The 25,924-nt window shown below is 41.8% G+C and overlaps 1 protein-coding gene across 2 annotated transcripts in view; it reads right to left on the bottom strand.

Moving 5' to 3' along the window:
- The window catches only part of DRAM1 (DNA damage regulated autophagy modulator 1), a 44,232-nt gene that overhangs the window by 10,376 nt on the left and 7,932 nt on the right, over window positions 1–25,924 (bottom strand). For both annotated transcript variants that reach the window (XM_008004423.3, XM_008004422.3), the window contains exons 2-4: window positions 13,784–13,851; window positions 10,243–10,385; window positions 3,562–3,739 (exon numbers count right to left, since the gene is read on the bottom strand). In XM_008004423.3, coding sequence (XP_008002614.1) covers window positions 3,562–3,739; window positions 10,243–10,385; window positions 13,784–13,851 — 389 coding nt within the window. The remainder of the gene's footprint in view (window positions 1–3,561; window positions 3,740–10,242; window positions 10,386–13,783; window positions 13,852–25,924) is intronic.

Genomic DNA, 25,924 nt, shown 5'->3' with positions numbered 1-25,924 from the left:
ACTATTTCCAAGGTAGCAGCTTTAAGGAAAATTTTAAATTCCAAAGTGCCAAGGCTCATATACAAAAATAAGCTACAGAAATTCAAACTATTATCTTTAAAAAATAGATTTCTGTTGGGTAATTGGGTATAAGGTGAGCCCTTCCTTCCTGGCCCAAAGAGCTGGCAAATCAAAGAGATTCGCCCCATATCAGACCTCAGGGATGACTGACACACGCCTACAGTCCAGCCTAATAATGCCAGGGGCTAAGGCTCCTATCCTCATGAGCAATACATCTCAATCGGGATTAGCCACACTTCAAGTATGCAAAAGCCACATGTGGGTACCATGTTGAACCAACAGCTCTAGCAAGACAAAGTGGAGGAGGATAATCCAGCCAAGTAGAGATTGGGTAAGAACACAGGACAAGAAACAGCCAAGCCTGAGGGCAAAGCCGTAAAAACAAGGATGAAGCAATAGGAGGTCTCAGATCATGGGTCTCATGCAGAGGAACCTGGACTTTATGCTGTTGGTGACTTCTGTGAAGACTTTCAGAAGCTTTAGAAGCCAGGGGCAAGACAGATAATTCATCAGGAAAGGTTTAGAAGCAGGATTCTAATGTCTGCCTCACTAGGTGCCTCGGTTTCTTCGGTAGTCAAATGAGGCTATTACACAGAAACACTGCAGTAAGAAGAAACCAGGACATTTTAAAGATGCTTTCAATTCTAGTTTTGTTTTGTTTTTTTTTTTTTTTGGAGACGAAGTCTCACTCTGTCACCTGGACTGGAGTGCAGTGGTGCAATCTTGGCTCACTGTAACCTCCCACTCCCGGTTCAAGCAATTCTCCTTCCTCAGCCTTCCAAGTAGCTGGGACTACAGTCACATGCCACCATGCCTGGCTAATTTTTCTATCTTTAGTAGAGATGAGGTTTCACCATGTTGGCCAGGTTGGTCCCCAACTCCTGACCTAGCCACCGCGCCCAGTCTATTTAAAGATGCTGTAAATTCTTTGTAAGGAAATATAAATACCACGCTAATGTTTAAGACAGAAGATCTTTTCATATGGATGAATTCATTCAAGTTAATCTGAAATAGGGTCATAACCCCTTTCTGTGTGGGGCTGCTTCCTGTTGGCATGACCCATAATAAGAACTTCCTAGAGGCCAGGCGCGGTGGCTCATGCCTGTAATCCCAGTACTTTGGGAGGCTGGGGCCGATAGATCACCTGAGCTCAGGAGTTTGAGACCAGCCTGGCCAACATGGTGAAACTCCGTTTCTACCAAAAATATGAAAAGTATCTGGGTGTGGTGGCAGGCACCTGTAATCCCAGCTACTAGGGAGGCTGAGGCAGGAGAATAGCTTGAACCCGGGAGGTGGAGGTTGCAGTGAGCCGAGATCGCACCACTGCACTCCAGTCTAGATGACAGAGCGAGACTCTGTCTCAAAAAAAAAAAGAACTTCCTAGAAATGAGAATTATTAGTAAGTGAAACTCTGAGGCCTGAAATGCTTATTTTGCTAAAACTCTTTGACTTTGATATCTAGAGATCTGTTTCCAAAGTTGGAAGCAATGGAAGTTTTCCTGCATCAAGAAACTTTGCTTGTAACACTACAACCACTATTATAAATTTTACAACTAACACAAGATTAAAAAGTTGAAGGAGATATATTCGAAGAGACAGTGTTCCTTTAATCTACAAGTAAGACAAGAAATTTGAGAAGTAACTATCTTAGGAACAAGGGTATATATTTTGTTGGTAAATTTCTTGGTACTAGGATTTGGCTACTCTGTGTTTAGAAATTTTGTAATTAAAAATGTCCTTCCCTAAGATGGAAAAACCCAAAATCATGCTTAGACTTCACATTTTGTAGTTTCTATTTTAGAAAAGAAACACAAAGCTTAATATTTAGAAGGAAGTGACGTGTTTTCACTCCATCTTGCCCACTTTATACCGTAACTCAACCCAGACTAACAAAATTGTCGCCCATAACATATTTCCGATTTTCCTACAATCTGACATTAGTCATCATTGTTTAATGACCCTGAAGCTTGCTCTGATATGACTACAGATGGTATTTTGAAAGATGCGGAATTCTGCAACTCTTTAAGACCATGGCTTTTTTTCTTTGTTAAGTACTTAATTAAAGAAAAGAAAAAGGGAAAGAAAGAAAAAGCTTTCATTTCCTCTAAATCAGAATCTACAAGCATGCTAAATTTATATCTTCATTTCCTTTCAGATTGCTGAGTTAGAAAATAAAATGGATTTCATTTTGAAAATGAAATTAGTGACTATAAAAAGAAAAGGCTAAACATTTTAATTTACTCAGTAATAAGTGATCTAGAGGTTTTTAAAAATCTTTTCACATGAATGAGTAAACCAAACTGTCTTGCCACCTACGTGCAGGGAGGGGGAGAGTTTAGCCTTGAGGGACTTCGTGGGGCTATTACTTTGAGTACAATATCAATATTTGGTGTCTTTAGCCAAGCACTACAAAGAAAAATAAATATTTTCATATGGCTCATGAAACTGGCCCTGTGAGAAGGAAAGTAAACAGAAACTGAAGTGTTCCTACATTTTCCACCCTTCTTTCACACCATTCTTCCCCGCAAAGAGACTTTTGATCTAACTAGACAATGTTGAGACATTTTCTTAATGAGCTGCACTGTTTTTTTTTTTTTTTTTTTTTTGAGACGGAGTTTCGCTCCTGTTGCCCAGGCTGGAGTGCAATGGCATGATCTCGGCTCACCTCAACCTCTGCCTCCCAGGTTCAAGCGATTCTCCTACCTCTGCCTCCCAAGTAGCTGGGATTACAGGCATGCGCCACCATACCTGGCTAATTTTGTATTTTTAGTAGAGACAGGGTTTCTCCATGTTGGTCAGGCTGGTCTTAAACTCTCAACCTCAGGTGATCCGCCCACCTCAGCCTCCCAAAGTGCTGAGATTACAGGCGTGAGCCACCGCACCCAGCTTGATCTATACTTTTATCCCAATTGCTTTTCTGAAAAAATGTGGAAATTTGGTTGTTATCCTTTGCTTTTTTTTTTTTTTTTTTTTTTGGTTGTGGGGAAGGGAAGTGTCAAACTTTGCTAAGACACTGTGACAAAGATCCTTTGCTTGGCCGAACTTTAGTCAAGCTCCTGAAACTTCTCCTAGGTCCATCTGTGCACTTCCTTGTAAGATCCAGTTTCAGCAAAGAACCCCTGGCTAAGTCAGTTTAGCAAGGAACCCCCACCCTGATATCTGATCACACTCAATATCTGATTGGGTTCCTCCTCCTCCACCCTTCTCAGGTGATGTCTGATCACATGCCAGTACTCAACAAGAATCCTGTTAGGTTGGTTTAGCCAGAATCCCCCTCATCCTTGAGGTTTCCTTTTAGTACTTTTCCATCCACTGACCTCATCCTACTCCTTGGCTATAAATTCACACTTGCCAAGGATGTATTCAGAGTCGAGCCCCATCTCTTTACCCCGCTGTCAGACTCCATTGCAGTGGTCCCTACAAAGTCTTCATTACCCTTCTTTAACAAGTGTCATTGAATGTTTTATTCCTTTAACAAGGCACAAATGTGAAAAAGGATACTGGGGACGACAGCTGCGCAAGAAACGGCAGAGATGGCCATCCGTATGTGGCATGTCGAGAGACTGTTCCACTGGGGACACGATTTGTAAGAGATGATGGACTGTAGGAGCGTGTATACGACACCACAGACAAAGGCCAAAAGGGCGCCCCCATCATGAACCACTGGCACAGCTAACTCCTGGAGAAAAAGTCACAAATGTGCGTTACTCTGGGTGGGTTTGTCAACATCGAGCCGCGAGCACTCTCACTCTGGGCTGCTTTGAGGCGTTGGTCATCACAGATGCACCACTCCTTGGAAAATGCGGCTGTCTGACTACCAAAAGAAAAGCCTTCCAGGTCCTGAAATTAATGCCAAAAAGTTGGTTGTTCCACAGCGAACCTGGGCTCATGGGACAAGGAAAGGAGGTCTGCCTTAGAGGTGGGAGGGTTGAATATGGTGGGCTTCGGAGTCTGGTACACCTGGATTAAAAGTCCTGACTCCACCATGAGGCTCTGTGACGTTACTGCAAAGCCTCGATTTCTGTATCTAAAAACAGGCATAATCATCTCTGTCTTGCGTGTTTGCAGTGAAGATTATAGGATACATATCAGATACAATTTTCTTTGGTCATTGTTGTTTTTTGTTTTGTTTTGTTTTGTTTTTGAGACAGAGTTTCACTCTAGGTGCCCAGGCTGGAGTGTGGTGACACAAACTCGGCTCACTGCACCTCTGCTGCCCAGGTTCAAGCGATTTTCCTGCCTCAGCCTCCCAAGTAGCTGGGATTACAGGCACACACCAGCACGCCCAGCTAATTTTTGTATTTTTAGTAGAGATGGGGTTTTGCCACGTTGGCCAGGCTGGTCTCAAACTCCTGACCTCATGATCTGCCCACCTTGGCCTCCCAAAGTGCTGGTTTTACAGGCGTGAGCCACTGCACTCAGCTCTGCCTTTTTCGTTACAGAGATTTTTGTTTGCTATAATCAGTAAACTTTGGTATGATATGATTGAAAAAAAAAAAAATACATGACTCGTTCCATGATGGTGCCAAGGGTGGTTTGGGGTTTTTAGGCTCCCTGCTCCCTGATAATCTCTACTCATCCCTCCCAAGGCACCTCAAATGAACACACCATCTAAGTAAAACCACTGCTTTTGTTACGCAGAGGCAGCTTCTTTTTCTGCTTCTTTTTCTTCTTTTTCTGTTGAGACAGGGTCTCACTCTGTTGCCTAGGCGGGAGTGCAGTGGCCTGATCATAGCTCACTGCATCCCTGAATTCCTGAGCTCAAGGGATACTCCCACCTCAGCCTCGAAAGTAGCTGGGACTACAGGCACATGCCACCACACCCAGTTCCAGCTAATTTTTTTTTCAAAGGCAGCTTCTAAACAAGTTCCGTGTCCCCACCATCCTGTAACCAGCCATTTCAACCAGAAGGCAGCCCCTATGCCAGTCTAGGCAGAAAGTTGGTGCAGACCCTGTACACACTCAGAATGCGCCTCACCTTCAGCTCCTTTCTCTTTTTTTTTTTTTTTTTTGAGACAGAGTCTTTCTCTGTCACCCAGGCTAGAGTGCAGTGGCAAGATCTCAGCTCATTGTAGCCTCCACCTCCCGGGTTCAAGCGATTCTCGTGCCCCAGCCTCCCAAGTAGTTGGGATTACAGGCGTGCACTACCACGCTGAGCTAATTGTTCTGTTTTCGGTAGAGACGGGGTTTCTCCATGTTGGCCAGGCTGGTCTCAAACTTCTGACCTCAGGTGATCCACCCACCTCAGCCTTCCAAAGTGCTGGGATTGTAGGCATGAGCCACCACACCTGGCCTTGGCTCCTTTCAAATGTGCACTGGGCACCAACCTTCTAGGCAAGGAACATTTAGAGGGAACCACCGGGCCTCAGCTTAAACTTGAAAATGCAAGCTTTGCAAAGGGCAAGTTAAAGTGTCGTCCAGGAGAGCCTGATTTTGGCCACAAGCCACCCCTTGGCCTCAGGTCACAGTGAACATACTCTTCCCCCAGCTTCCCTCTGACCTAGGCCACCTGGGCTTCCCCAGCACCACAATGTTTGCCATCCAGACAGTTCAACCTCAAGCTGGAGCACAAATGAACTGATATTAAATTTGCATTCTCCACATAAGAAAGGGAGGTGCAGAAAAAAAACAGACATTTTAACTTATTTCTAAGGAAATGTATTTCCTAGTATCAAACCTAGAAATAAGGGGAGAAATTCATTATGTGATTTGTGTTATATTCAAATATGACTGCACTGACTCTTCTACACATCATATAGTTTCTGTATACCTAAGATACCTTCCATGGGCCAGGTACTGTGGCTCACGCCTGTAATCCCAACACTTTGGGAAGCCAAGGAAGGAGGATTGCTTGAGCTCAGGAGTGTGAGACCAGCCTGGGCAACATAGCAAGTATTCATCTCCACTAAAATAAAAAAATCATGGCTAGGCATGATGGCTCACACCTCTAATCCCAGCACTTTGGGAGGCTGAGGCAGGTGGACTACAAGTTCAGGACTTTGAGACCAGCCTGGTCAACATGGTGAAACTCTGTCTCTACTAAAAATACAAAAATTAGCCAGGCGTGCTGGCGCATGCCTGTAATCCCAGCTACCAGGGAGACTGAGGCAGGAGAATTACTGGACCCCAGGAGATGGAGACTGCAGCGAGCCAAGATTGCATCACTGAACTCCAGTCCGGGCGACAGTGTGAGACTCCATCTCTAAATAAATAAATAAATAAAATCAGACGGGCATGATGGTGCGTGCCTGTAGTCCCAGCTACTTGGGAGGCTGAGGTGGAAGAATCACTTGAGCTTGGGAGACCAAGAGTGAAATGGGCTATGATAGCATCACTGCACTCTAGCCTGGGCAACAAAGTGAGACCTTGTCTCAAAAAATAATATAAAAATAAGTAAAAGACTGGGCACAGTGACTTATGTCTGTAATCTCATCACATCGGGAGGCCAAGGCAGGTGTATCACTGAGCTCAGGAGTTCAAGATCAACCTGGGCAATGTGGTGAAACACAAGAAAAAAAGTGAAAAAAAAGAAAAAAAGAGGCAGTCACAATCTACAAAAACTATAAAAATTAGCTGGGTGTGATGGCATGAACCTGTAGTTTTAGCTACTCAGAAGGCTGAGGTGGGAGGATTGCTTGAGCTCACAAGGCAGAGATTGCAGAGAGCCATGATCACACCACTCCACTCCAGCCTGAGCAACAGATCAAGACCCTGTCTCAAAAAATAAAGATAAAAATACAAATACAAATAAATAAGATTCCTAGCATGGGCATATAGATTCAGGGAAGTTATATATGAAAAATAAAATACAACAGAGTACAGTGGCTTGTGCTTGTAATCCCAACACTTTGGGAGGCGGAGATGGGAAGATCACATGAGGCCAGGAGTTTAAGAACAGCCTCAGAAACATAGCAAGACCCCATCTCTATAAAAGTAAAAATAAAAATTAGCTGGGCATGGTGACGCACCCATAGTCTCAGTTACTCAAGAGACTGAGACAGGAGGAGTTCAAGGTTTATTCTAAGCGTTCAAGGTTATGATTGTGCTATTGCACTCCAGCTTAGGTGACAGAGCAAGACCCTTCTCAATCAATCAATCAATCAAAAAATCAGAGAAATGATTTTTAGATCAGAAATGAATTTTCCAAAAAGTTAAAACCCAGCACTCTTTTTGGATTGCTTTTCAGAAACTCTCTTGGTAATTTAAAAGGTAATAACAACAACAAAAAAAGAATATGTGAATACTGACAGGGTTACACCTTGGAAAGTTTCTTTTCTAAAAAGGAAACTTTAAAAATTTTTATTTTTAATTGACAAATAATAATTGTTTATAGGTCGAGTGCAATGGCTCACACCTCTCAGCACTTTGGGAGGCCGAGGTGGGCGGATCACCTGAGGTCAGGAGTTCAAGACATGCCCGGCCAACATGGCGAAACACCATCTCTACTAAAAAATACAAAAATTAGCTGAGCGTGGAGCCAGGTGCCTGTAATACCAGCTACTTGGGAGGCTGAAGCAGGGATATTTGCTTGAACTTGGGAGGCGGAGGCTGCAGTGAGCCAAGATCGCGCCGCTGCACTCCAGCCTGGGCGACAGAGCGAGACTCCATCTCAAAAAATAATAATAATTGTTCGTATTTATGAGGCTTGTAGGGGTGTGTGTGTGTGTGTGTGTGTGTGTGTGTGTGTGTGTGATTCCAGAGGCATGGTATCCCTTTGTTGCCCTATGTTGCCCAGACTAGTCTCAAACTCCTGGGCTAAAGCAATCCTCCTGCCTCGGCTTCCCTAAGTGCTGGGATTACAGGCATGAGCCACCACAACTGGCTGTAGATGTTTTGATGTATGCTTACACTGTGGAATGATTAAATCAAGGTAATTAACATATCAATCACCTCACATACTTATTCTTTTTGTGTGATGAGAACATTTAAAATCTACTGTTTTAGCGATTTTGAAATATACAATACATTATTATTAACTATAGTCACCATGCTGTGCAATAATAGATCTCCAGAATTATTAATTCAGTCTAACTGAAACTTGGTACCCTTTGACCAATACCTCCCCACTCCTCGTCTTCCTCTTCACTCCTGTAACACCATTCTACTCTCTCCTTCTGTAAGTCTGATTTTCTTAGATTCCACATATAAGTGACAGCATTCGGTATTTGTCCCTCTGTGACTGGCTTATTTCCCATAGCATAAGGTTCTCCAGGTTCATCCACGTTGCCACAAATGACAGAATTTCAAAAAGAAAACTTTCTGAGGGAAAATAAACTATTGACAGAAGTTAGTGAGGACACACCAAAAAGTAGCCATCTCACCCACCCATTTGGGAAAAAGATTATCTGTGAAATTCTCAAAAATGTGATTTATTGCAACTCAAGAAAAATCATCATGGCTGGGTGCGGTGGCTCACGCCTGTAACCCCAACACTTTGGGAGGCCAAGACAGGCAGATCACTTGAGGCCAGGAGTTCAAGACCAGCCTGGCCAACATGGTGAAACCCCATCTCTATTAAAAATACAAAAATTAGCCGGACATGGTGGTGGGTGCCTATAATCCCAGCTACTTGGTAGGCTGAGGCATGAGAATCACTTGAACCCAGGGCGGACGTTGCAGTGAACCGAGACCGCACCACTACACTCTAGCCTGGGCGACAGGGCGAGACTCTATCTCTACAAAACAAAAAAAAAGTCACACTCTCTCTTGCCCTCACATCTCAAAATCTTCCTGAGTTGGCTCAAGTTGGTTTGCTGCTGGCATGACGAAAATGAATTACGGGATACCAAACAAGGAAGTTGTAAAGATACAGTTATCAGAACAATGACAAGTCAAACACTTTGCTCCTTGGGAAGTTAAGACTCTATTTCTGGTTTTTGTGAAGATTTAATCACATCATTGAAGACTGAAGGAGAACCAAAAGTTGAAATTATTTAACCACTTAAGTTTTCTTCTTAAAGTCAGCCCTTACACGGTTTAAAAACTGACATCTGTATCTCTTATGATGTGGTTACTCAGAGGATAAAGTGATAGATCTATACTAGCCCCCATTAAGCCATAACCACACTGTACTAGACAAATGATATAATGCTAGGTCTTCCTTTTTATAGTTTTTGTGTGTGTGCTTCCTGATGGTAGAACTATGTATCGTGTACTTGCTTTTTTTGGTCACAGGTATTTCTTCATGTTGGCATTGAGGACAGCTCTCACGGGCTCTAGGAAGGTGACTTCAATTCAAAGCCCACCTCTGCCACGCATTATTCATCTAATCTTGGGAAAGTATTAACCTCTCTAGGCCTCCATTTTACCATTGATAAATGGGGAAAATAATAGTGCCTATCTTACAAGGCTTTTATTATAATTGTCTGAGTTAAAATATGGAATATTTTCATAAACGTGTCACAGGAAAATTTCAATAAATGTTTGTTGTTACGAAAAACAAAATGCATACTGTCATAAAAATATAAGGAAATGTCACCGAGAACCTCCTCTTTGAATGCCAGAGGTTTAAACGGTAGAATTAGTAAACACATACAAATATTTTCACACTGTTAATAAAATCATCACAGTAGTTGAAGTAGCTCTCCCAACACATCAAACCACATCAATGAGAACATGGAGCAATGCAAGGCCCAAGGCCTCCTCTGAATCACGCACTCTCTCATAAATATGCAAATGTGCACCCCATTTCTCCCAAGTACCAGAACTCACTTTCAAATGCTTTTTTTTTTTTTTTTTTTTTTGAGATGGAGTCTCGCTCTGTCGAGTGCAGTGGCACGATCTCGGCTCACTGCAACCTCCACCTCCCAGGTTCAAATGATTCTCCTGCCTCAGCCTCCTGAGTAGCTGGGATTACAGGTATGCACCACCACACCTGGCTAATTGTGTATTTTTAGTAGAAATGGGGTTTCACCATGTTGGTCAGGCTCGTCTTGAATCCCTGACCTCATTATCAAACTCAGCTTCCCAAAGTGCTGGGATTACAGGTGTGAGTCACCACGCTTGGCCCTGACTTCCAAATGTTAAAGGTTTGTTTTTAAAAAGCAAACTAACCCACTTATTGTAAACTCATCAAGCATTTAATGGCTATAATGGCATAAGTGTGCCTCTTGCATTTCTGCTACTCTCCTCAGACACATGTGCTCCACCACTCCTCCTAACTGAAAAAGCTCCAGGTTATACCTGAAAATTGGCGACAATGCCCATTCCGAAACATCCCACCAATCCAAGGACTAAAGACACCAAGTTAAATACAGGAGTGCTGAAATAGCAGGTTTGATTTTGCTTCTCTACTATTTTATATCTTGTATACATCGTGGCTGCACCTGAAAAAGAAGAGAACTTTGATGAATGTTCATAATTTGATTTCTTTAGGATGAAAAACAAAAGAGGCTTTGTATCACTTTTTTAAAATGTACCGATTGCAAGTCTCCCCACTTTCCCACCCCGTCCCTCCTGACTCCATCTTACTCTCTCCCCATCATGAACAGACACATACACACACACACACACACACACACACACACACATATCTTGGCTGTTGTCCTTTTCATGTAAATGCTATTATAGTATATGTGTTACTCTATGACTTGCTTTTTCCACTTAACAACGTACAGTGGAGATCTTTTCATGCAAGTACAAACAGATCTACTTCATTGTTTTCAGGGGTCTCATCATGGTCTATGGTATGAGATACTATATTTATTCCTCATTCTCCTAAGAATGAATTTTTACATTGTTTCCATGTTTTTCCTGCTACAAACAACACGCAATGACTATTCTTGTATATAAATCTTTGGACACACTTTCAGGTGTTTCTGAAAGACCAGTTCCTAGAAGTAATATTACTGGGTCAAAAAACCACGCACAATAGAAACACCGCCAAATTACTCCAGCCCGTGAACGATTTAGACTCCCACCAGCAGAATTTGCGAGCAATTTTTTATGCCTTTGCCTTTTTAATTACTGTCAATCTAATAAATGAAAATGCAACTTATTGGGTTAGTTTGCATTTCTCTGATCATTAGTGAGATTTAGTGAGATTTAGCAACTTTCAGTATATCTACTGGTCATTTGCATTTCTTCTTCTGAGAAATGCATGTTTACAATTTTTCTTTTTATTCTTCTCTTGTGCCTGTCGACTTCTAATTTGTAGTTACTTTTTACACATTATGTCCATTAGTCTATCATCTGCTATAAATATTGCAAATTTTCTTCTGCTCTGCTCTTTGTCTTTTAACATTGTTTCTTGTATTTTTCATCATTTAGAAGTTTTAATTTTTAATCTACTCCTATCTGTCAATTCTTCTAGGTTTTGTGTAAGTTTCTACTCCAAGGTTTAAAAAATATTCTCCTGTAATTTAATTATTGCATAGTTTTGCTTGTTTATTAAATTGCAATTGGTTTTTGTGTATGGTGTGAGGAGGATGGTAAAGGTATGTTTTTCTAAATAGCTAGTAAATTAACCAAATACCATTTGTTGTAATTTGGCAATAAAATGTAGCCTCCATGAGAGCAGGGACCTTGTCTGTTTTGTTTGCTGTTGTAACCTCAACACTAAGTCATAAACAAGCACAAACCCTATCATATAGTATGTACTTAGTAAATGTTGAATAAATGAATAAGCTATCATGATTTTAGATTTGTATTCCCTTTAACTCAGCAAATGTATCTTATAGAAAAATTCACACAAATATGCAAAGATACATTTAAAAGATGTTCACTTCAACATTAGAATTACAAAATGCCAGAAATAGCCTAAATGTTGGACAATAGGGAACTGATTAAATAAATGATAATACATCCTTGCAAAGGATATCATGCATGTGTGGAAAGGATAAAGTAATTGCGTGTATATTTACATAGTATGATGGCCATAATGTATCTATTCCTGAATTTTTAAAAAGCAGGCTAAAAACTAATAACTTGTCATAATTTTTTTTTTTTTTTTACTTTTTTTTTTTTTTTATTTTGGAGACAGGGACTTGCTCTGTTACCTGGGTGCTGGGTGGGAGTGCAGTGGTACAGTCATGGCTCACTGCAGCCTTGACCTCCTGGGCTCAGGCAATTCTCCCACTTTATCCTCCCAAGTAACTGGGACTACAGGCACACATCACCACACCCAGCTAATTTCTTTTTTCTTTCTTTCTTTTTTTTTTTTGTTTTAACTTTTTGTAGAGACAAGATCTCACTACACTGCCCAGGCTGGTCTTGAACTATTGGGCTCAACAGATCGTCCTGCTTCAGCCTCCCAAAATGCTAGAATTACAGGCATGAGCTCACATAGACTATTTTAAATGAATATACTTATATCAGCTTCTGCTTTCTTCAGAAGCAAAAGCTGTATTTATCACTTGCTGTGATAAAATAATCTCTCTGTTTTCCAAGTCTGGTTTCTTGGCAAGGATGGTGTAAGAGGGCACTGGGATTGACTGACTCCATATTGCTACTTCCCCTTGCTCACCTCCAAAACTTTAGGAGGACTACAAATGGTGATGCGGTGAAACTTTCCCGCTACCAAGTAGGATGAACAGATTCCAAAAATGCCAAGTCACTAAGTAGGGTCAGCCTCACTGTCCCTTCCCACACTGTACCAGTAAAGAAGAACAGAAAGCGCTGGTTAAAAGATAGGCCCTTGGCAAACACTTGATTTTTCCATGGGGGGAGATTATAGAAGGACTAAGAGAAAAAGCCCCACATCTAATATCTGTATACTTGGATCACCTTATAGAAGACTGAGCTTTATTGTACAATAGTTGTAATTAATGTGCATTACATTAATTGGTTCACGACAAGGTTGTACCCTATCAACTGCATCTCAGGTACATCTGAGGAATTGAAAAGAAAAATCATACTAATTCTTACTCCACCTGTTCCCTTTCTCTAACAGGTAAGATAATGCCTTTGTCAATGGTCCACAAACTTTAGTGAGAATCCAAGTCCCCTAGAGTGCTAGTTTACAACACATCTTCAGGAACCCACACTCCCAAAGGTTCTGGTTGAGTAGCGTGGCCCAGGAACCTGCACTTTACCAGAGCTCCAGGTGAGTTTTCCTCAGTTTGCCTTCAGAATACACTTTGAGAAACTTAGCTTATGCATTGGGTGTCTTTGGCTTACATAAATGTCTTGACTATAAATCGACACTTTTAAAAACCAAATTGCACTTAAAATCCATTCCAGAAGTTTGGTATTTAAAACCACCTACAGCAAATCCTGTTACAAATTACTCATTAAAGTATCGTTCTCTAATAAAGCCATAATTTTTTATATCTTTTCACTTCAGTTTCTCAACGTAGGACAAAAATCTAGCTGCAAAGGTTGTGCTTTTAAAAAAATTATACACAAGGCCGTGTGCAGTGGCTCACACCTGTAAGTTCAGCACTTTGAGAGGCCAAGGCAGGTGGATCACTGAAGCCCAGGAGTTTGAGGCCAGCCTGGCAACATGGTGAAACCCCATCTCTACAAAAAAAAATACAAAAAATTAGCTGGGCGTGGTGGTGTGTGCCTGTAGTACCAGCTACTCTGGAGGCTGAGGTGGGAGGATTGCTTGAGCCTGGGAGACTGAGGCTGCAGCCAGCCGTGATCACGCCACTGCACTCCAGCCTTGTCTCAGAAAAACTAAATAAAATACAATAAAAATTATACACAAACTAAAAATGACACATCTGACTTCACTTGGAACTGTGCGTTTTTCAATTATTTGTACTAATTATTGTGTACTTACCAAGAAATGCAGAGAAGTTTATCATAAATCCAAAAATACCACTCTCTGGAGGTGTTGTTCCTGTGTCACTGGCAAAGAGAAGAAATGTCCAAATTATTCAAAAGAAATTCAGTCCAGCCCTCTGGGAAGACGTGTAATTGGCAAGTTTTATATTGTGTTTCTTTTAGGTGTTCAGTCACTTTGAATTCCAAAGATTTAGCCTGATTTTTTTCTAAAGTATTTTAATTTTGGCTCTGAAAAATCTAAAAGGCATTTTTATACCATGAGCGGTTCCATAGTAAAAAGTCAGGAAATGTTTAAAATGAATGGTGTTGCCATTTTTCAAATGATCAAACCCACTAACCTTGGCATGTATTCATTCTCAGTGAAGAATTGTGACTACTTTGAAAAAAAAAAAAAAAGATCTAAAATAATGTTTGAGGCCAGGCGCAGTGGCTCACACCTGTAATCCCAGCACTTTGGGAGGTGGAGGTGGGAGGATCACCTGAGGTCAGGAGTTCAAGACCAGCCTGGCCAACATGGTAAAACCCCCGTCTCTGCTAAAAGTACAAAACTTAGCCCAGTGTGGTGGCAGGTGCCTGTTGTCCCAACTACTCGAGAGGCTGAGGAAGAAAAATCTCTTGAACCAGGGAGGCAGAGGTTACAGCGAGCCGAGATCGCGCCACTGCATTCCAGCCTGGGCAACAGAGCAAGACTTGGTCTCAAAAAAATAAAACAAAATAAAAATAAAATCATGTTTGAAAATTCTAATATTGGCATGTTAAATACACTTAAACACATCACTTTATTTTCTAATAACTGAGATTTTGTTATCTACTGAAAATATTATGATAAAAAGCTGAGGCCGGGCACAGTGGCTCATGCCTGTAATCCCAGGACCTTGGGAGTCCAGGGCGGGCAGATCACCTGAGGTCAGAAGTTTGAGACCAGCCTGACCAACATGGAGAAGCCAGTCTCTACTAAAAATACAAAATTAGCCGGCCATGCTGGCACATGCCTATAATCCCAGCTACTCAGGAGGCTGAGGCAGGAGAATCATTTGAACCCAGGAGGCGGAGGTTGCGGTGAGCCGAGATCATACCTTGCACTCCAGCCTGGGCAACAAGAGCGAAACTCTGTCTCAAAAAAAAAAAACAAAAACAAACAAACAAAAAAAAACAAAAAAAACCCACAACAACAACAACAAAAAACTGAACAATATTATTGATCCCTAGGAATACTTTATGGAAATAATAAGGTATCTAGGGTATATTAATTGTGGTAAATTATTTTAACATAAAAGGGTTTCTGTAAAACATTTTTCAGGTACAGTCTTTCAATTAATTAAATGAGTTGGAAAATACTGTTTGACATGTTTTTTTCTTTTTTATTTTTTACAGACAGGGTTTCGCTATGTCCCCCAGGCTGGTTTTGAAATCCTGAGCTCAAGCAATCCTCTTGCCTCAACCTCCCAAAGTTCTGGGATTACAGGTGCCAGCCACCACATCCAGCCAACATGTTCTATTTTCTATTAGTGCCAAGCTTTAATTTTTTTCATTTTCAGGCTGCTCACTTTAAAACTGATGGCAAAAGAGCTCCCAACATGAAACAACTTGTACTTATTTCGAGTGTTTCTACATTTGTAAACAGCTCTGAAATCTAAGTATTGAAAAACTGATCACATTGAAAATGATGCACTTGTAAGTGTTTGAAAAATTCCACAAGGAGCCTGTGTGTGTAGAAAGCAGGAACTTTTTAAGTTTTGCTAACACTTCACATTTAAACTGGAGTATAAAGAAGTTAATAGGGCTGGGCATAGTGGCTCATGTGTGTAATCCCAGCACTTTGGGACATCGGGCGGGTGGGTCACCCGTGGTCACGAGTTCAAGACCAGCCTGACCAACATGGTGAAACCCCGTCTCTACTAAAAAATACAAAAATTAGTTGAGCATGGTGGCGGGTGCCTGTAATCCCAGCTACTTAGGAGGCTGAGGCAGGAGAATCACTTGAATCCAGGAGGCAGAGGTTGCAGTGAGCCAAGACTGCGCCATTGCACTCCAGCCTGGGCAACAGAGCAAGATGCTGTCTCAAAAAAAAGAAAGTTAATAGCCTCTCTTATGGCCGGGCACGGTGGCTCACACCTGTAATCCCAGCACTATGGGAGGCTGAGGCAGGTGGATCATGAGGTCAGGAGTTCAAGACCAGCCTGGCCAACATGGTGAAACCCCGTCTCTACTAAACATACAAAAAATTAGCCGGGCACAGTGGCTGATGCCTGTAATCCCAGCTACTCGAGAGGCTGAGGCAGGAGAATCGCTTGAACTCAGAGGGCAGAGGTTTCAGTGAGCCAAGATTTCACCACTGCACTCCAGCCCTGGGTGACAGAGTGAGACGCCTTCTCAAAAAAAAAAAAAAAAAAAAAAAAAGGCCTCCCTTACAGCAAATGCCTTTATTCCAAATTAATTCAATTTCAGTGTCACTGGTACTTGCAAGAACCTGAAGAGTTTAGGATTTAGGCCTGGTACAGTGGATCATGTCTATAATTCCAGGACTTTCGGAGGCCGAGGCAGGAAGATGACTTCGACTCAGGAGTCCGAGACCAGCCTGGCCAACATGGTGAAACCCTGTCTCTACTAAAAATACAAACATTAGGTGGGCATAGTACAGGGTGCCTGTAATCCAAGCTACTCAGGAGACTGAGGCAGGAGAATTGCTTGAACCCGGGAGGTAGAGTTTGCAGTGAGCCAAGATCATGGCACTGCACTCCAGCCTGGGTGACAGAACAAGACTCCATCTCAAAAAAAAAAAAAAAAGAACCTGAAGGATTTAGAATTTAGCATCACCACTTTTTTCTACAATAACCATTTTTCACACTAAAGGAATGTTGAGGTGGAGGATACCCTTCTGAGCACAATGCTGAAAGGGCAGAGAAACAGGAATGGGAACCAGTAATGGGGAAAAAAGCAGAGACAGCTCATAACCTTGGGCAGCACTTTTGCCACACAATTAACTCTGCCAGGGAAATCAGGCCTCCCTGCCTTGGCCTGAGGGTATAAAAAAGCAGTACCAGGTGACTCATCCTAGAGTTCTTGTTACACAGGTCTGAGAATAATTCTGAACCTCAGACAGCCACATGCCAGGCATAGGAGCAAACACAGAGGAGAAGCACTGAGAAGAAGGTCGTTTGCCTGCTGTGGAGAAAGGGAAAGCAATGAAAGAATGAGGAGGACATTTACAAAGACAGGAAGGTGGGAATGAAGGTGCTCCAGATGCTCTGACAGAAGAGAAGAGCAGACTTGGGGACTCTGTCTATTGATGGCAAATTAAGACTATGTCAAAGCCCAGGTATGGAGTCCACATGACATCAAACATGTGATCTGAAAACTTGAATTCCAGGGTCATGTTTTATTCTTGCTTATCTGTACATTTAAAACCATATAGGTGGAGGCCAGGCATGGTAGCTTACACCTGTAATCCCAGCATTTTGGGAGGCCAAGGAGGATGGATCACTTGAGCTCAGGAGTTCGAAATCAGCCTGGGCAACATGGTGAAAACCTGTCTCTACAAAAAATAAAAAAATTGGCCAGGCGCAGTGGCTCATGCCTATAATCCCAGCACTTTGGGAGGCTGAGGCGGATGGATCACTTGAGGATAGAAGTTCAAGACCAACCTGGCCAACATGGTGAAACACCATCTCTACTAAAATATAAAAATTAGCCAGGCATAGTGGTATATGCCTGTAATCCCACCTACTCGGGAGGCTGAGGCAGGAGAATCACTTGAACCTGGGAGGCGGAGATTGCAGTGAGCCAGGATTGCACCATTGCACTTCAGCCTAGGCAACAGAATGAGACTCCATCTCAAAAATTAAAAAATTAAAAAAATAAATAAATACAAAAATTAGCCAGGCATGGTGGCACCTACCTGTAGCCCCAGCTACTCAGGAGGCTAAGGTGGGAAGATTGCTTGAGCCCAGTAGACAGAGGTTGCAGTGAGCCGAGATCATGCCACTGCCCTCCAGCCTGGGTGACAGAGTGAGACCTTGTCTCAAAAATAAATAGATAAATAAATAAATTTTCTTTAAAAAAAACCATACAGGTGAAGGGAAGCTCAGAATATTTGGGACTAAGATATAAATTAATTAATTAATTAATTAATTAAACAAAACCATACAGGTGGAACCAAAAGCACTTTGCAAATCGCCATTGAATGAATATCAGTACTGGCAAAAAAAAAGAAAAAAAATTAACCTAATCGATACCACTTACTGAGCATTGGCTATGTACCCACTAGGCACCATTAGGTGCTTACCATACATCATTTCATTTCATCTTCACAACCCTGAGGGGGGTCTATATCAACCCCATTTTACAAAGTAGGAAACTGGGTATTAGAGAGGCTATATAACTTGTCCAAGATCACAGGGCTACATGGAGGATTCCCTATCCCAATCCAGATGTTTAACTCCCTGACTTCCCAGCCTCTACTCTGCTTTAACAGCAAACAAGGAACTAAGCCATTAGGAGAATGATTGGGGGTGGGGAGCAAACACTAATGTAGATGCTGGTCAGTGTTTAACAGCCAGCTCTGGAGGGTGACTGGTTTGTGGCATTTGCCAATTTCCGTGGTGAAAATACTCCCAACATGTTAAAATTCAGCCTACCAAAAGAACCAAAACAAAAACAAAACAAAATACACAAATAAATAAAAATAAAATCTGGGCTACCAAAATGCAGGTCACTGGACACGGAGTTGGAAAAGAAATGCACAGTCCATGCTCAGGAGCAGACACCAGCTAGCTCCAGCACGCCGTGGGAATGAACCAGCACGGTGATGAGAAGGCATCATTATGCCTTTGTTGCAGACCAGAAAGATGTAAACTAGGCAAGATCTTAGAAACTTCTCAAACACTGTAATTGTAAAACCTTTCTGCCAAATACCGCCACGGTAAATCTGATTATTTTTCAGGATGACCAAGTCTATAACACCCACCATCAATGCCTGAGTATCAATAGCCCACATTCCTACACCTTTGCACTACAACAGTACAACAGTGTTAACACAACAAAAATTCATAACTAGTTGTTTCATGAAACACCTATCTTTTCAGTTTCTTCTTTTAACTCCACAGATAGCTATAGAATTCACCCATTCATCAGCAAAATATTTGTTAGATACAATCTGAGTCACAAATTCCCAGATCTATCAGGTAACAAGTATCAGTCTGTGATTTATTTCCACTAAGTGTAGAATTCAAAGAGGTGAGGAAATAAAACATAAATAAAAATAATTTTAAAATTTTAAAAATCAAAAAAAATTTCCACTAAGTGACAAAGCAGCACCAATTTACATTAGCTGAAATTTTGCTCAAGAATAGTTCATGAAAACTTTCCAAGAGGCAAATCAAAATGTGAACATTTCAAAACTTTTAAGAACAAAAGCGTTTGCCCATTACCAGTTTAAAGATGAAAGAAGGGCGCACATTAGCTCATACCTGTAATCCCAGCACTCTGAGAGACTGAGGCAGGTGGATCACTTGTGGTCAGGGGCTCGAGACCAGCCTGGCCAACATGGTGAAATCCCATCTCTACAAAAAAAAAAAAAAAATTAGCCAGGCATGGTGGTGGGCGTCTGTAATCCCAGCTACTCAGAAGGCTGAGGCATGAGAATCTCTTGAAACAAGGAGGTAGAGGTTGCCGTGAGCCGAGATCATGCCACTGCACTCCAGCCTGGGCGACACAGCAAGACTCTGTCTCAAAAAAGAAAATAAAAAATAAAATAAAATAAAAATGAGAGAGCTCTTACCTCTCAATAAAAAATGTTCTTGTAAGTCTTTTCATGTCTGATCTTACATATTAAGTAAATAATTTTTATTTTTGTTGTTTTGTTTTTCGCTTTTTTGGACAGCATACATAAGTAAATATTAAGTCACATCTTCTTCTGGTGATATTGGAATCCAGACAAGTATAACACTAAGAGGTAACCAAGAGACCCTGTGGGTAGCCTCTTTTTATTTTATTTTTTTTAAGCTCAAGCTAAATGATTTCATCATGCAAGGGCAGAGGTAGTAGTATTTGGTTGGCCTAACTGTGCCTGGGTGCCTGATTCAGCAAACTGGAGAATGAGTGAGAGGTGAAACCAGTTGGTTCTCAGGCTGGCAGCAGTAGTCTCTCTACCCAGCTCCTACCACATCATTCTGCACCACATGGTTTCTGCAATGTGGTGGGCCCTGCCCAGCTCCACCCACCACTTCATTTGCCTCCTTGCTAGTAAAGCACTTTCTGGAAACTGTAGGGAGGACAAGGCCAGCAAATTGTTCATTTGCCTGTGGTTCAGAAGCTGTTGAGGCTGTTATGTGTATACAGTTATTGCAGGGGTAGGTTGTGCCTAGGAAATCCGTTTATGTCCACATTTCCTGTATTTACATTTCTGCAAGTTAAGCAGACTGTGGAAAATTCCAAGTCGTTTGTGTAACATCCTACTTCAGACTAATTTATGATGTTAAGCTAGTGAATAATCACTTGATACTGAAAGGAATGAAAACGATACAAAGAAAACATGCTGGATAACAGAAGACTTTCTGAAGCTTGGTCAAACGTTGTTCTCTAAGTTACTGGCTGCACAGGATATAAATACTCCAAAGCCTAGAACTATGTTGTATTGGAGGAACTTAGATGCTAACAGAATGCAACATCATGTGTGTCTCCAACCTGAAATGTATTAGATTGTTCCAAACTCACAGACTAATTGCTTGGATGATTGATCGGGACTTAGAATCTAAAAAACCCATAATGCCCCAGTATAAAGAGACCATTATTTCCTTTATCTTTATAATATTCAAATATATTATTTAAAAGGGATAAGTATGGAATAGTCATACTACATTTTATTAGCTACTCTTAGTTATGAGAGCTAACTTTCTGGCAGCTTCACTTGGTGATGACTGTTTTAGAATTGGGGGGGCACCCTTCAGCTATATCAACTATTCTGAAACTTAAAAAGAATTTCCTACCAACAAATACAAACACCTTGCTCTTTTCTCACTACCCACAAGCAATTCTGCCCTCTCTCCATCAGAGTTCCCTCTTGTTCACACATACAACACGTTTTTAAAGGATGTTTTGAAAAGACTATAGAGAGGCAATCGTGGACCAGGGAGACCGTAAGGAAGCTATTTTAGCAGTTTGTCCAGAGATGACAGTGGCTTAGCCCAGTATGGTGATAAAGAGGGAGATGAACGTGGTTTGATTTGGAAAGTTATTTGAGGAGAATGAAACCATCCCCACATGACTCCAGTGGCTACAAATACCAAAAAAAAATAGGGCCAGCCTCAGTGGTTCTCACCTGTAATCCCAGCACTTTGTGAGGCCAAGGTGGGCAGATCACCTGAGGTTACGAGTTCGAGACCAGCCTGGGCAACATGGTGAAACCCTGTCTCTACTTAAAAAACAAAAATTAGCCAGGCGTGGTGGCACATACCTGTAATCCCAGCTACTCGGGCGGCTGAGGCAGAAGAATCGCTTGACCCCGGGAGGCAGAGGTTACAGTGAGCCGAGATCGTGCCACTGCACTCCAGCCTGGCCGACAGAGTGAGACTTCATCTCAAAAAATAAATAAAAATCAAAAAGAAAAAGAAAAAGAAAAAATTAGAAATGAACACTTCCTCAGCAACCACATTCCGCCAGGCACATCTTACTTGATCTTCACATTAGAAGGAAAAGTACTCACTACTGGACTGGCATCTTTTTTTTTTTTTTTTCTTTTTTGAGACAGAGTCTAACTCTTGTCACCTAGGCTGGAGTGTAGTGGCACACTCTCAGCTCACTGCAACCTCTGCCTCATGGGCTTAAGCAATTCTTGTGCCTCAGCCTCCCAAGTAGCTGATATTACAGGCGCCCACCACCACACATGGCTAATTTTTGTATTTTTAGTAGAGACGAGGTTTCACCATGTTGGCCAGGCTGGTCTCAAACTCCTGACCTCAAGTGCTCCACCTCCCTTGGCTTCCCAAAGTGTGGGGATTACAGGTGTGAGCCACCACGCCCGGCTTACTATTGCCATCTTAAAGATGAGGAAACAGTCTTAGAAAACTAACTTGGTCACAGAGTAAACAAGGAAGCCAAGCTGTGCATCTAGAACTCTCCAATTCCCTTTTTTCCTTCCTTTCTTCCTTTTCTTTTCTCTTCTCTTCTCTTCTCTCCTCTTTTCTTTTCTTTTCTGAGGGGAGGTTTAATAGGAAAAAGAAAGAGAAAGGAAAACAGCTCTCTCACGAGAGGGGACTTCCAAGAGGAAAGAACCCTAGAACTCTCTAATTCCGGAACTCTTCTCTGCTGTGCTATATTATATTTCTTTCAAGTTATTGTCATTTTCATGTGAGTTTACATGTTGTACATTTCAGTCAGGGGCGTATCAGCTATTTCTTCTGGAGTCAGCTATAGTGTCCTTGGCTCACAATAACTCTTCAATGCATGTTCTTGATGGAATGAAAGGCAATTACTGTGAGGTAAAGATGACTATGAAACTTTTTTTTTAACTGAGATTGAGGCCGGGCACAGTGGCTCACACTTGTAATCCCAGCACTATGAGAGGCTGAGGTGGGAGGATCTCTTGAGCCCAGGAGTTCAAGACCAGCCCAGGCAATACAGTGAGACCCCATCTCTACAAAAGAACAAAATTAGCCAAGCATGGTGGCATGCTCCTGTAATCCCATCTACTTGCGAGGCTGAGCCAGGAGAATCACTTGAACCCAGGAGGAGGAGGCTGCAGTGAGTTGAGATCACACCATTGCACTCCAGCCTGGCAACAGAGCAAAAACTCTGTCTCAATACAATAATAAAAATAATACCTTTTTAGCTAAAGGTTTTAAATGGCATGCCTGCCTTTTCGTCTTTGTGACACTATAGATTAGAAATACTATGTGGTTACAATTACTGCACTGTAAAAACTGATATGTCATTACCATCATGTCAGAATATGTGATTTTATGCACACAGCCCTCATTAACTGAGTATTTTTTATCGTGATACCCATTGTTACGGCTGAACTGGAAAGCCAACACCACCATTGCCTGAAATTCTGTGTCGTCTCAGTAATCAAAAAAATTGGTTTAAGCAAAAGTCATCAAAAATTAGGGCCAGGTGCAGTGGCTCATATCTGTAATCCCAGGACTTTGGGAGGCTGAGGCAGGCAGATCACTTGAGGTCAGGAGTTCGAGACCAGCCTGGCCAACATGATGAAGCCCTGTCTCTACTAAAAATACAAAAATTAGCCATGCGTGGTGGTGGGCGCCTGTAATCTCAGCTACTTGGGAGGCTGAGGCACAAGAATTGCTTAAACCCGTGAAGCAGAGGTTGCAGTGAGCTGAGATTGTGCCACTACACTCCAGCCTGGATGACAAGAGTTAGACTCTGTCTCAAAAAAGAAAAAAAAAAAAAAAGGAAAAGAAAAAAAAAAGATGACAGTAGTGAGTACTTTAAAAAGTCTTAAAAACTTGTATGAGTGAATACATACCACAAACATTTTATTTTAACTTAAAGCATATCAATGTATATTAATTTGCCCACCTGTGGATGTAGACCAATGCCATTATAAGAGTATGGGTCCACTATGTCTTCTTGGCATATAAATCACATCTACTCTGAATCATCTCATTTCCAATTTTGGTTTCTTTAAAGTGGAGGGAAGTCTTAAAAACACTTTTGAAGCAATTTGAATTCAGACTCCTTCCAGTTTTCCTTACACCAGTTTCCTAAATATTTACAGTTGTCAGATCAATTACCAAAAGGACTGCAAATTTTTTTTGGACAATTTCTCTCTTTTTAATCTTTCCAAAGCATTCAACCAATTTTTTTTTGTTATTGTTGTTTTCAGATGGAGTTTCACTCTTGTCGCCCAGGCTGGAATGCAATGGCACAATCTCAGCTCACTGCAACCTCTGCCTCCCAGATTCGAGCGACTCTCCTGCCTCAGCCTCCCGAGTAGCTGGGATTACAGGCGTGTGCCACCATGCCTGGCTAATTTTGTATTTTTAATAGAGACGGGGTTTCACCATGTTGGCCAGGCTGGCATTGAACTCCTGACCTCAAGTGATCTGCCCGCCTCAGCCTCCCAAAGCACTGGGATTATAGGCGTGAGCCACTGTGTCCGGCCCAAACAAATTTTTTTAGAAATTACAATTCTCTTTTTCCCTACACAGATCAACAGTTAATATGTGTTGCGTTAAGTCACACAGTTACAATACAAAATACAACTGGCACGAACATAAATACAATTTGGGAATAAACACAATTGGCATTTGATAAGAATACAAAGACATGGGTAAGAGAAGCAAGTACCTACAGAGTGGCCCTCACAGGAAGGAGTTTTGAGGGGTCATTGGCTTCAGTCAGTGCATTTTTCAAAGAACGAATTTATCAGTTAACCCAGCAAGTTGATTAAGTTGAGGCTACTAAATAAAAGAGCTTCTGATATTACATTCACATATAAAGCGATCACTTCTAAAGTTAGCTCCCAACCAAACATCCTTTCCTATCCAGACCAATGTGGATGGCCCCCTTGATAATACTAATAGCAAGTACTTCTACATACTATGTTCTCCCACCAGAGTGTTAATGAGTTTTCTGTGAATTCGTGTTAATAATGAAGTACATGCAATTATTAACCAATAGAGAAGCAGAGACACGTCAAGTAACCTGTCCAAAGTTCTACGGCTGGGACACATAATAGAGCCATACCCTAATCCAGGCTGTCTGTTGCAAAGTTGTAGCTCTTAATCATGCTATGTTCCCTCTTAGTATTATTATTAAATATTGTAAATAGTCAACAATGCAAGTCAAATCAACCACAAACTGGGACCACAAATCTTCTGAAACACAAGGATTTCATTTCTAATTGTGCTGGAAAACAGAACTGCAACCAAAGTCAATGAACAATGAGGTGCTGGCAGAATCAGTTAACAATTAAAGAGGAGGAAACTAACAAGGTTAATGAAACAGGACCATATGACACAAATTATCTTGTTCAACATTCAACCAATATTTACCAAGCGCCTGCAATGTGTCAGGCTCTGTCACAAATGCTATAGACAAACCCCAAATCTCTATCCTCATGGAGCGTATATTTTGTGTGAGACAGGCAATAAACAAGATCAATATCCTTACATACAGATTAAGAATGGCCACTGGGAGGCCGGGCGCGGTGGCTATAATCCCAGGAATTTTGGAGGCAGGGGCGGGCAGATCACTTGAGGCCAGGAGTTCAAGACCAGACTGGCCAACATGGTGAAACGCTGTCTCTACTAAAAATACAAAAAATTAGCTGGACATGGTGGCAGGAGCCTGTAGTCCTGGCTACTCAGGAGGCTGACACAGGAGAATTGCTTGAACTGGGAGGCAGAGGTTGCAGTGAGCTGAGGTCATGCCACTGCTCTCCAGCCTGGGCGGCAGAGCAAAGTTCTGTCTTAAAAAAAAAAAAAAAAAAAGTCCATCGGGAAAATTGGAGTCTTCAGACTTTTTTTTTTTTTTTTTTTTTTTTGCATAAATGAACCTCTTCATATGCCCCGTCAAAAGCTAAATGTAGTTAATGGGAAACCTGGTATTAAACCACTCATAGACAACCTGCTTCTGGGGCAGAGTTTCGTAGTAGCAAAGCAGCTCCCTCCCTTGCTATGAGCTACTGAAAGTCAGCGCTTGACACCAGGGTTTATAAAAAACAAAAAGAGAAGAAAACTTTCCTTAAAAAGTTAAATGTGAAATGAAAGACTTACTATAATATAATCATAAAACTATTTTTCTGTATTGGAAAAAGAATGCAAGGCTGGGTGCAGTGACTCACGCCTGTAATCCCAGCACTTTGGGAGGCCAAGGCGGGAGTTCAAGACCAGCCTGACCAACAGAGAGAAACCCCATCTCTACTAAAAGTACAAAATTAGCCGGCGAGGCCAGGCGCGGTGGCTCACGCCTGTAATCCCAACACTTTTGGAGGCTGAGGACGAGGAACACCTGAAGTTAGGAGTCCGAGCCCGGCCAACATGGTGAAACCCCGTCTCAACTAAAAATACAAAAATTAGCTGGGCATGGTAGCAGGTACCTGTAATCCCAGCTACTCAGGGGGCTGAGGCAGGAGAATTGCTTGAACCTGGGAGGCAGAGGGTGCAGTGAGCCG

The sequence above is a fragment of the Chlorocebus sabaeus genome, chromosome 11 (assembly GCF_047675955.1).
Source record: "Chlorocebus sabaeus isolate Y175 chromosome 11, mChlSab1.0.hap1, whole genome shotgun sequence".
Classification (NCBI taxonomy): domain Eukaryota; kingdom Metazoa; phylum Chordata; class Mammalia; order Primates; family Cercopithecidae; genus Chlorocebus; species Chlorocebus sabaeus.
Note: the sequence above shows the minus strand (reverse complement) of the source record. Positions and strands in the feature narration are given on the sequence as shown.